The sequence below is a fragment of the Spinacia oleracea genome, chromosome 6 (genome assembly GCF_020520425.1).
Source record: "Spinacia oleracea cultivar Varoflay chromosome 6, BTI_SOV_V1, whole genome shotgun sequence".
NCBI classification, from domain to species: Eukaryota; Viridiplantae; Streptophyta; class Magnoliopsida; order Caryophyllales; family Amaranthaceae; genus Spinacia; species Spinacia oleracea.
Genome location: NC_079492.1, coordinates 144,391,465 through 144,404,296, shown reverse-complemented (window position 1 = coordinate 144,404,296; position 12,832 = coordinate 144,391,465). Strand labels below are relative to the sequence as shown.

Here is a 12,832-nt window from a genome sequence, read left to right as displayed (position 1 = left end):
ATATCTGAATTATAATAGATGACCTATGATATGAGAAAAGTATAATAATGGTACCAATTGGAAATGTATTCAGATATCATTGTAAAATAGCATGCGAAATGTATTTTGGAAGAATTATATGATACCGGTATATGATGGAACCGATGAATAATTTGCATATGCATGAAAGAATGGACTTGTGAATAAGGGATCTGAAAAGTATGTCCATTATAATGTCGACATAATGATAACGATCAATGGCTTATCATGGACCAGAAGTCCAACGGAATATGAATGATGATAAGCACAAATTTATCGTGGGCTAGAAGTCCATCAAAGAAAATGAATTTTTAAATCCACACTGTAGAGTGTCTTACATTTTTAAGTCTTACATTCATGTGCATGTTTAAGTCGTAGGTAAATGCATTACTCATTGCATGCGTATGAAGTAGTTAGATGCATTACTCATTATATATATTTTTGTTCAAAATTTCATCAAGAATTTTACATCTCATATTGCATTCACTATCTTTCATACAATAAATGTGGTGTATGTAAATGTTCGTCCATATATAGCATAGTAAGACGAACTTACTTACAAGGAGACATTTATACTCCAATGTGCTTATAGCTGTGACGAAATTATATATGACATTGATCTAATATCATGTTATGAATCATTCAAGAAGAGTACGTCCATGAAAAACTTATACACAGTGTTTAAATATCTAGCCCTTCAAATTTATATTTTGAATATCTCATTATGAACGTTATTATGAAAGCTCCCGAAGTTTGTGATTAAATATCGACATCTCAACCTGAAGTTTGAGTATGTGAGAATTAATCAGTCTTTGTGTTCATGGGAGAACTCTCGTATTAAATATGAAATGTCTAAAGAATAGCAATGAGATATCTTTTAGTGAGATTATTTTTCTTATGGTCCGGAAGAACCATGAACAAAGTATGTAATTAGTTACGTTATATTACTAATTCATACTCCCTCCGTATTTATTTAAGAGATACACTTGGCAGAGCACGAGTATTAAGAAAAAAGAATTGAATGAAATAAAGTAATAAAACAAGTTGGGTTGAGTAGATATTTTAATAAGAAAAATAAGTGGGGACCATGTCATTTTAGGGAGTGGGGGTGTGGGTGGGGTATAGATATATTATTTAATTAGATGGTGGGGTTGATAAGTTACTAAAAATGGCAAGTGTATCTCTTAAATAAATACGGTCGGAAAAGGCAAGTGTATCCCTTAAATAAATACAGAGGGAGTATAAGATTGGACAATGATATTTGATGATGTCACGTGTTGCCATAAAATTATGATTATAAAACGCATGATCAATATTGATCGATTTATACTATTTATGACCTCCCGTAGAAGGTATATATCTCTAATATGATGCCTAAAAGTTTGTAATATCATGTACAAGAAATTGTATTTATCTCACATGAATCGATGACCTATAAGGGTATTGCATTTGACTACTTGAGAACAGAGATATCGAATGAGATAGAGAGAAACACATCTTACATGTATTATTTTCAAAAGAATGATGATAAGAACATTTAGCTCATCTATTCAAGTGAAGATTTGAAGATTCAAGCAATTTTTGGAGAATCAATTATCAAGGAACACCCTACTGCTATATTTGAGAAGCTACTCAACAATATTGGATTGATTGCACCAGAAGATTTAAAATGTGTTATTCATCAGGTGGAGAAATACGCGTTGCACTCTTTTTCCCTTAACCTAGATTTTGTCCCACTGGGTTTTCTTGGTAAGGTTTTTAACGAGGCAACATTTTAAGCGTATTATGAAGAATGATGTACTCTTTTTCCTTGACTAGGTTTTTATCCCACAGGGTTTTCCTAGTAAGGTTTTAACGAGGCATAGTCTTCAATAATGGACATCCAAGGGGGAGTGTTATGAAATATTATGTGGATGCCCATTATACCCCTAGTACCTTTCCGGAATATTCTAGATCTTAGGGTTTATTGTTCTCCAAGCAAACCCTATTCTATTGTATGTATATATACCCATTGTTCATGGAATAAGATACACAGTTGTTCTCTCCCAATTTCCATATCTTTCTCTTTATTTCACAACAAGTTATAAATTTTTGATATTCTTAAAGTATTCATTTAGACGAATCAAACAATTATCTCCACATGAATATGTTTTTTTCCTATATATTTGGAAATAATTTAGAAAATTATCTTCCACTGTGAATAGTGTTAAAAATCTAAATTGAAAAATCATTATAGAACGAAGGGAGTAGAATAAAATGTATTGTAATAATGATGAGCTTTTCACTTAAGCAACAATACAATAACAAAATGCCACAATTATCATGTAAAAAATATCGAACATTATGCAGAGTAAAAATTATAAAAATTGAAACGGGGAGAAGTATATGATTTGGTGTTTTGCCTTCAAAAAATTAGGTGCATTCTCCCATCACCATTTTGCCACGATTCTCAATTATAACCAAAATTGTAGGTACCATATGATTTTGTATTCACCATTTTGTCAGTGTTATGACTTATGTGTGTATGGGGCATCTCAAATCTACATACGCCCATGAAATCATAAATCGGCACTTTGCCGACAACTTTTTGGCTTGCTAACATTAAATATATAGGCCCGTTGTATTAATGCATTACTAGAGGTACCTAGAAATATCGAGTAAACTATACTGGAGGTCTCTAAACTTTGGCAAAAGGAGCAGTTAAGTCCCTCAAGTTTCAAAAGGAGCATTTTAGTCCCTCAAAATGGATGGAATCAGCTACTTTTGTTAACACCGTTTCATTTTCCGTTAAGTTCAATAAAATAATAATAAAACCGCTTTAAAGAAAAGGAAAATTAATTTACACGTGTATAAATAAATGAAAACAGCTGATTTTAATTATGACTTAGCTTTTTCAACTTACTTAGCTTTTTCATATGGCTTTTTCTCCATTTACACGTTTCACCCTTTATATTCCCTTTTCTAGGTTTTTCCACAACTCTTCCTAATCAAATCGAATTTAGTGAGTAACCCAAGCAAATTTACTCTAAATTTTCAGCAATTATCGCCATAAACTTCAGCTAATTGTTGTTCTTCCACAACTCTAAAGTTTCAAATTCTCTTCTCCCAGATGTCTGCTACTACCACTAGTTCTTCTTCTACCTTTTTCTCTCTCTTTCTCTCTCCTCTTTTATTATGGGATACTGTTGAAAGTGATCTTTGAAGGTGCACGATTATTGTGATCTCAAGCTCAAGTTGGTAGATGATTGATGGTGATCATGATGAGGATCAACGATGATGCAGAGTAGCAGTGAAGAAACCAATCAACCATGGGATTTTTCCCTACTTGCAGCCACGAAATACCGAAGAAGAAGAGGAGTAAACTAAGATGGTTCGAGACTTTGAGTAAGAATTAAGAGGCGGAGGAAATTAAACCCCCTTTCAGGAAATCAGCCAAGAGGTGTCCAGAGCTTGGCTAAGCCCACTCAGAGGCTCCGATTGAAAATTCGGAGTCGGGCCCTGTTGTTAAGGAACATCCAGCAAGGTGCTTTGTTTTTGTGGTTGTGAGTATTGGTTCTCGATCGATCGATCGACTTGCTGATTAAACATGAGATTGAAGATGATGACGATGCATGGAGTTTATGGGTTTGAGCTCGGATGAATTTTACCGGAAATGTAAGTTACTTGGGTGTGCACACAAGGTGTTTGATAAATTGTCTCTGAGAAATGTTGTTGATTAACCTATGCTTGTTGGGTGTGTTAATTTGGGGGATTTGATTAGTAGGAAGCGTTGATCCTTTATTTTATTTTATTAAATGTTGAATAATTTGGGTACAAATGGCCTTGTTAAATACTTTGAACTGCTAGTTTTTTGTAAAAAGCTAACTTAAAAGGGTTTCCCTTTATTTAATTATTGTTAATATGTAAAAGTAACTGTTATTTTGTCCTTTTCTGCCTTTTATATTAATTTGCCTTTATTTTTAATTCATTTAACAGACGTTAGTAACAGAAGTCAAAAAGCAGCGGTTTCCATCCATTTTGAGGGACCTAAATGCTCATTTTGAAACTTGAGGGACCTAACTGCTCCTTTTGGCAAAGTTTAGGGACCTCCAGACCTATTTACTCTAGAAATATCTCTATTGTAAATTCACCTTTTTATAATATTTTAGGTGATAAATGGTTGTTTGGTTATCAACTGTTATTTTATTTTAAAAAATAAATATGATAGGAAAAAATGAGATAATTTTTTCACGGGATTGTATTCATGGTGGGTGGTGGGTGTTTTCGTGGTAAGTGGTGGCTTTATAGTTTATAGCTAGGTAGTTGGTGGGCGATGAGGCGACACTCTAGACTGCCCATAGCCCATAGGCCTCGAAAAGAGAGGGAGGATAAATAATAAATAATAAATACTCATAATAATAAATAATAAATACAATAATCATAATATTTTATTAATGATGCCATTTTTATGGAAATTTTTTTCAGAAACTCAATCCAGATTTTGCTTAGTAATAAGAACCTAATTAAGCATAAAATCAAAAACATCTTTCCCAGTAATAAGAACCTAGTTAAGCCGCATAAAATCAAATGAGAAGACACCTAAATCATGAACCTAACATTCATTTGAGTGTAAATTAGGTTAAGGTGTCTTCCTCCTACTCTCATTTGTAATATAAGCTCAATTTTTATTTCATCCTTAAGCAGCCATGGGGCTATGGCAGTCAGTATTCTTACCTTCCTTCTCCTTTTACTCAAACTCTAGCAATTAATCCAAACAAATATCACCAAATACTCACTCCATCATCAAATCGGGGAGTTTTATCCAATTCGAAGGGGGGGTTTAATTTGTCTCACTCCATTAACAAATCGAGTAGGATCATCTTAAAACTGAGAGAATAGTCTAGATGAATCAATTACAACCGCCTATTTTCGAACACAAATGAACAATGAGCAAAATGTATTTGCTCATCTATGTAAATGAGCAAAAAATGAATGAACAAAATTAATTGCTCACTGTTCAATTCCAAAAGATGGAGGAGTAAATGGAGCCTCAATTCTTGTCTTGAAAAGTCGAATGGAATCTTACCTAATTTTTAGAACAATATACTCCAACAAGTAGACCTGTCAAACGGGTCGGTCGGGTCGGGTCGGATCGTAAAAAATTATTTTCGGGTTTGGGTTGAATCGGGTCGGTCACTTTCGGGTTCGGGTTTACAAATGCTTGTTCAAGACTCAGAACTTTCGGGTTCGGGTCGACCCAAAGGGTTAAGAGATTTTAAAACGCGCATTATATTTTCATTAATTTAGGTGATAAATATACAAAATATGAGCAGAAATTAACAAATTTTTCTACCGAAAATGATAAAGGTCGCAACATGCGACCTTTAAGACGTGTCACAATGATGACATGGCATGTTTACGTGTCATGATTTAAATTGGAAACTGAAATATTTAACTTATATATAACATATTATATATGTACAAAAAAGGTGAGAAAATCTTAATATTCTAATTTGTTTCCTTTTTTATATCGACTACCTTATTTACATATTTTCATAGTAAAAATATTGCATTGGTAGTAAAAATATTCGGATGACACATAGCCTACGTGGCGCCTATATGTACCAATTAAACTGTGACACATAAGATTGCGACAACTAAATATTGTCGCAACTTGCGACCTTTATCATCACCCTTTTTCTACACATGTTTATATTTAGTCAAATTCAACCATAAAATGACGTATAATTCAAATTAAAATCATATAACACACAATAATAGTAAAAACAACTTGTTTATTATGTTTAAATTTTCTCATAATCTCATTTTTTAGTATAAATACAATGATTTTCAATCTATCGGTCGGGTTCAAAACGGGTTCGGTCGGGTTTTGACCCATTACTTTTCGGGTTGCTCGGGTTCGGATAAAATCGGATTACGGGTCACAAAATCTTATTCAGGTTCCAATATTTTCGGGTCGGGTTCGGGTCGGTTTTCGGGCGGGTCGATTTTTGACAGGTCTACCAACAAATATTACCACTGTCAAACAATTTAAATCAGAAAAAAAAATCGATGACGATATAATAATCAAGATTCTCGTCTAACCTTACAAATTCAGAAATCCTATCTACACCATTAAAGTAAAAAGAGAAAAGACTAATTATCAATTAGAAGAATGAAAACAAGGAGGTTGAGTTTTATTTTGTCCACCATTAAAGTGAGATGGAGAAGAGAGAAAGAGACAGGTGAGGAAGATGGTTTTGCTAGTATTTAATTGATTGTAGTTACTACAGTACAAACTTCTAAAGATAAATTAACTGTCTAGGAAGAAAAAGTTGAAGAAATCCCCATTGAAAAAGCTTGATTATTGAAGGAGAGAGAAAGGGGGGTGAGGTTTATGTTTGTTTGCGTCTGTACAAATTCACGCAAGTCATGCCTGTGCAGTAGAGCTGTTAAAAATCGACCCGACCCGCCCGACCTGAAAATACTGGAGTAAATAGATCTGCAGGTCCCTAAATTTTGCCAAAAGGAGCAGTTAGGTCCCTCAAGTTTCAAAAGGAGCATTTAGGTCCCTCAAAATGGATGGAAACCGCTGCTTTTTGACTTCTGTTACTAACGGCCGTTAAAATTCAATTAAATTAAAAGGAAACTAAATAAAAGGCACTAAACGACAAAAAAACAGTTACATTTACCATTTACCAATAATTAAATAAAGGGAAATTCATTTCAGTTAGCTTTTTACAAAAATATAGCCGTTGAGGCTCTCAAAAAAACAGAGTATTTAACATTCCATGGCAAATAAAACACTTAAAAATTTTGTAGAACGTGAATTATGAATTTTGTTACAATTTACAATTAGACGTTGCACTTACCGATATGTCCAATATTTCATGCTCCTGAATCTAATTTATTTATCAAGTTTAGATGTGTGTTCAAGCCCGTCTAATTAATTAAATAAATGAACATAAACGAGCTTGTTCACGAGCTTGTAACATGAACGAGCATGTTTGTGTTCAGATCATGTCCAAACTGATTTGTTTAATGAGCCTCATTTTGTGTTCTATCTCGTCTCAAAGCTAAGCTCGCTCATCAGAGTATTATTTAACGAAATTCAATTAATGGTTATACTAGTTAGATAAGAGGACGTAAAAGAGCTTCGTCCGAGTAAGGTAATGAACCTTAATACGGAGTATGTGTTCAAACTAGGCACATATACGGAGTATGTATCCACTGTTCTGGAAATTTAAACATTTGTATTAGATACAAGTTGCATTTCAGACGCACTATATTTAATTTGGTCTTCCTTGGTCTACTAACTACTCCTAAGTATTTAATGAGGAGCATTGAGATGTGAGAAACAGCTTATCTTCCATTGGTCTTCCTTGACTATATAAACACAAGGGGGTTGGCTTAAAGCATTACAACAAGACTATATTTAATTTGGTCTTCCTTGGTCTACTAACTACTCCTAAGTATTTAATGAGGAGCATTGAGATGTGAGAAACAGCTTATCTTCCATTGGTCTTCCTTGACTATATAAACACAAGGGGGTTGGCTTAAAGCATTACAACAATATTCATCTCTTATATCTTGGTTTGTATTCAATACTCCATATATATTTCTTCTTCTACTCAACAACCCAGTTTTTTTCCTTTCAATTCATCACAACACAATGAATATCTTCTTAACCATAGAAGATTTCGTATACAAATATCACCCCCCATATCAGAAAATAAAAATTAGTCATAAAAAAAACACGACCGTAGTTTCTCTGTCTAAGTAGCCTTCCAATGTCATGCTTCCATGACCCCTTGTTGAGTCATTCTCAAAGGGGTTGTGAATGTTGGAGAATCCTGAAAAGCAGATCATCGAATGGTGAGGAAATCATTTTTCGATGAAGTGAAGCTTGGGTTCGACAAAGGCGTGTTGTGAAGGGATCCACCTCGTGGGGCCTCACCTCGAGAGTTCTAGATGATGGCCATCAAATCAAGGCTTCAAGCAGTACATGAAACGACTGGATGGCATGTGAACAGAAGGTACGCGAGGCAATTGGTCTGTATCCCAGAATGTCTGTATCCCGGGCCGAACAAACGTGAGTCGGATCAAATTGTGCATAAATGGTATCCGTTACTCGGTTGGTCTTATGTTATGGTTCAAGTGTATTACCCTTTTGAGGATTGGGTTGGCAACGGGTATTTACTAGCCTTGTACAGTGGGGAAGGACCATTGTCATGTAACTAGATTATCCTTTATTAATATATGTTGTGATTTTGTGTTTAATAAGTTAAGTGTAAGAACTATTTGTAATCACATCGACACTTGATTTTTAACTACTTAGATATCTCATAGGATTTTGCCTTGGGATATTTGATGTATATTAGACTTCTAGTCATATTAATGAATTAGGACTCGATCATATTGTAATCCCTATATCATTGTTCAATGGAATACACTGCCATCTTCCACCAAATGATCAATCTATTTGTTTGGGGGGATTAGATCTCAGTTTTTTCTTTCTCGGAATTAATCAAGATCAAATATTTTAGCATCTCTTTTAATATATTTTGTTAATTTTTATTGTAGATGTATAGGGTTAAATTGCTCTATTACGATGAAATGTGTAGGGTGAAAAAGCAAATGAAAAGGCTAAGGAACTTGAAAAAGCTAAGTCAAAATCAAAAGAAGCTATTTTAAATCATTTATACACATGTAAATTGATTTCCCTTTATTTAAAATCAGTTTTATTATTATTTAATTGAACTTAACGGAAAATGTAACGGTGTTAATAAAAATAGCTTATTCCATCCATTTTGAGGGACCTAAATGCTCCTTTTGAAACTTGAGGGACTTAACTGCTCCTTTTGGCAAAGTTAAGGGACCTCCAGACCTATTTACTCGAAAATACTGGGTCCTGAACAAGATTTTGTGACCCGTAACTCGATTTTATCCGAACCCGAGCAATCTTAAAAGGAATGGGTCAAAACCCGACCGAACCCGTTTTGGACCCGACCGATTGAAAATCATTGTATTTATAGTAATAAATGAGATTATGAGAAAATTTAAGCATAATAGGCACGTTGTATTTACCTTTGTTGTGTGTAATCTGATTTTAATTTCAATTATACGCCATTTTATGGTTGAATTTGACTAAATATAAACTTTCGTAGGAAAATTTGTTAACTTTTGTCAATATTTTGTATATTTATCACCTAAATTAATGAAAATATAATGCGCGTTTTAAAATCTCTCAATCCGTTGGGTCGACCCGAACCCGAAAGTTCTGGGTCTTGAACAAGCATTTGTAAACCCGAACCCGAAAGTGACCGACCCGATTCAACCCGAACCCGAAAGTAATTTTTTACAACCCGACCCGACCGACCCGTTTGACAGGTAGTGTGCAGTTTTTAATATTTTTTTAATGGTTTGTTATTGTTGCACCGGTGAATTTTGAATCGTTAGATTAAATCAGTTACACGGTTAAGATTCCTTCTCATTCTTCTCATTTTAACAATCTTCTCATTAGAGGGTGACCATATATATATATATATATATATATATATATATATATATATATATATATATATATATATATATATATATATATATAAAAGTAATAATTGGCAATTTTAATTGCAATATCAAGAATAAAAATAATTACAAAGAAAGATGAATCCGTTCTTTGTACTGAACCGAAATGAATGGAGCTGAAGTGAACTGAACTGAACTGAATGGAACTGCAATAAAGTCTAAAAGAACAGGGCCTGAATATTCAGAAGTAAAGTAGTAGTCCAAATAATTAAAGTTGTTACAATTTTATTATGATAAAAAAAGAAGATAACATATGTTTGAAGCTAGCTAGGGATCGAATACATAACATAACATAACATAAAAGGCTTTGAATGAATGAATCAGAATGATGGAAGCAAGTGTTGTAAACTCTGAATGAAGGTAGTGATATAAGAATCCTCTAAACCTTCCGTTAAAATGAAATCTCTCCATTTAGCATGGTTGACCATGACTTCTCTCCCAATTTGACTATCTTGTTCCATCACAAGAGAAATTGCCTTATTAATGGCCTCTTTAGTGAATAAACCATCATCCTCTTTTGCCTCAACTTCGACCCCTATCTTTAACTCTAAGCTCATTTGCTTTGCGTTTGTAAACTGGTCAACACCTTGTGGCATTAACACTATTTGACATTGACTTGCCATAGCTTCTGATAAAGAAGCAGCACCACAATGAGTTATAAAACATCCTACTGAAGGATGTTGTAAGATAAGTTGTTGCTGTACCCAACCCCCTTGGACGATTCCTCTTCCTTTTATTCTCTCCGCAAATCCTTCTGGAAAAGCTGATTCTACTGTTTCATATTCCTTTGGCGGTTTCAAAGCTGTTAAAAATGGCTTACCTGCAAGGGTAGATCAAGGAATTTAACAAAAAATAAATAACTATATATGATTTGCTTTCTAATTTCTCATATTTGCACTTTATATAATAAAATATATGGAGGATTTATGAACTTTAACTTTGGAATTTTATAACAACAAAACTCTAACACATAGTCCAAATTGAAACAATAACTTGGCGTGATTTCAATTTAAAATGAAAAAAAAAAAGAGTTTTTCATACTTTGAAGGAGATTCACTTTATTAAGATAATTACCACTGAATAAATACTCCCCCCGTATTTAAATAGAAGATACACTTACTATTTTCGGCTGTACTTAAATAGAAGATACACTAGCCATTTTTATTAAGTTTTCAACCCCACCATCTAATTAAATAATACTCCCACCCATTACCACATTAAACAATTAATTTCATAAACCCCCCATCCCACACACCTCCAAAATTTAATGGCCTCCACTTATTTTACTTGATTAAAATATTTAATCGAACCCTGGTCTCGATTACCACATGAAATTATGAGTCCTTACCAATTGGGACAGAGATTACATAATGCATAACAAAGCAACTGCTAAATATATAATATTTGTTCTTAGGGGTTTAACCAACATAATTTCTTTTTGGGGCCTAAAATTTTGTGGCCCGGTGTTGTAGGTATGGTTGGACCTCCCTTTAACCGGCCCTGACCCCAACCCCACTTGCTTTATTATTTTATTTCATTCAACTATTCTTTCTTAGTACCCATGTCTGGTCAAGTGTATCTCTTATTTAAATACAGAGGGGTAGCACAAAATGACACTAATAAAAAAAACAAAAAGGAATATCATTCTTAACATAAGCATTATGCTATTTTATAGGAAGGAATTTATTAAACCTCTAAGTCTAATTAAGAAACATGAATAATTTAGATGATCAATAAAAGACAAATAAAAGACAGAAAGAAGCAAAAAAATAATAATATTTAATCTCCGTTTAGGAGGATTCAAACCCATACTACCACCTGTGTAGCATAATATTCAAGCAACCATCATGCAACAAGTATATAATATTTCATTATTGCAAATGTAAGTTAATTACACATAAGTTAACTATTTTAAGTGCAATTAATTACCTGTGAGCTCTAGACCAAGAAGAAGGTGTTGAAATTGGTTAAGGCTAAGAGCACATTCACTTCCAAGTGCACAATATATTACAGTTGCAGCATCAAAACCATTGAGCCAGGTGGCATGATGATCGACTAATTTGGAAGATGGGGGTTTGGGGACTACAGGACCTGCTAATAGAACAGGCTTTTGTAAGGTGTTCTCTATATACTCACAGTAAATCTGTTCCATCTCTTTGCAAGTTTTGACAGCAATAGCATCGCATTCTCGTAACGATATACAAAACATTTCCCCATACGAAACACCTTTTAATCCCAATCGAATTTTAACAATAGGGTCCAAAATCTTGGCCTCATGGGGCCGCATTTGGAATATTTGGGATGGAAGATTAGGTGGTGTTGGCCATTGATGAGCCTTTCCTGGAGAATTTTGATATTCTTTAACAGAGAAAGCTAATCCAGCATATCTTGCTATGAATCCAGTGATGTAGTGTACGGATTTGATCCCGAGTTTTCGACATAACTCGGGCATCCAATAAGAAAAGTCGTAAAAAACAAAGTCGGGTTTGAGAAGGGTGAGGTGGGATTCGATAGTGTCACGGGTCAAGTCCATGGCGGTCATAATGAGGGAGACGGCCGAGACGGGTACATCGTTGGTCGTCTCGGCCCAGGGTGGAAGCCCATCGACATGAGGGATGTCGATGGGCATGAATTTAAGGTGGTTTGGGTAGTGGTTTTGAGAAGCAAATTTTGATTGTGTTTTAGTAGGGAGAAAGAATGAGATATTGTGACCCTTTTCGGCAAGTTTGTTGGCTAATCGGAGAAAAGAAGTAAGGTGACCAAGAGCAAACCATGGATAAAATGCTATGTTCAAAACACCCCCCTCTTTGTCTTTGTTGTTGTTGTTTTGAGACATTTGATTTCTCCTTGTTTTTTTTTTGAGATATCTATAAAATTAATTAGGATTCTTGTCTCTAAAAATTAAAATTTATATTAGGAACCAACAAAAAGGGTGGTAGGTTTCATTTGTGGCTATTAGAGAAGATCGATAAACTCATGTCCTTTTGTGGCTATTAGAGAAGATAGATAGGTCTCCAAATTTAATAATGTCGTGGCCGACCGGATATGGTTTTGATCAATTTAATAGGGTTCTTATTAGGTAAGGTTTTACGACCCGTTTGGTAGTTGGTACTAAATATTGCGATTAAATCAAAATTAAAACAAATTTATCTGATTTGATGAATTCAATGAAGATAAATTGTTGTGTCGTGGATACCCACTGTCCTAAAAGACGATTTCGCGCTATCTCCCGGTCTAATAGAACAAA

General features: G+C 34.1%; 1 protein-coding gene across 1 annotated transcript; it reads right to left on the bottom strand.

Annotated features, from left to right (window-relative positions):
- Nucleotides 1-9,744: 9,744 nt before the first annotated feature.
- LOC110786383 (cyanidin 3-O-galactoside 2''-O-xylosyltransferase FGGT1) lies at nt 9,745-12,568 on the bottom strand. The gene is made up of 2 exons (XM_021990929.2): nt 11,515-12,568; nt 9,745-10,405 (listed from the first exon to the last, which is right to left on the bottom strand). Exons 1-2 carry the CDS (start codon nt 12,419-12,421, stop codon nt 9,906-9,908), a joined length of 1,407 nt encoding a protein of 468 aa, XP_021846621.1. The 5' UTR covers nt 12,422-12,568; the 3' UTR covers nt 9,745-9,905.
- Between the last annotated feature and the right edge of the window lie 264 nt (nt 12,569-12,832).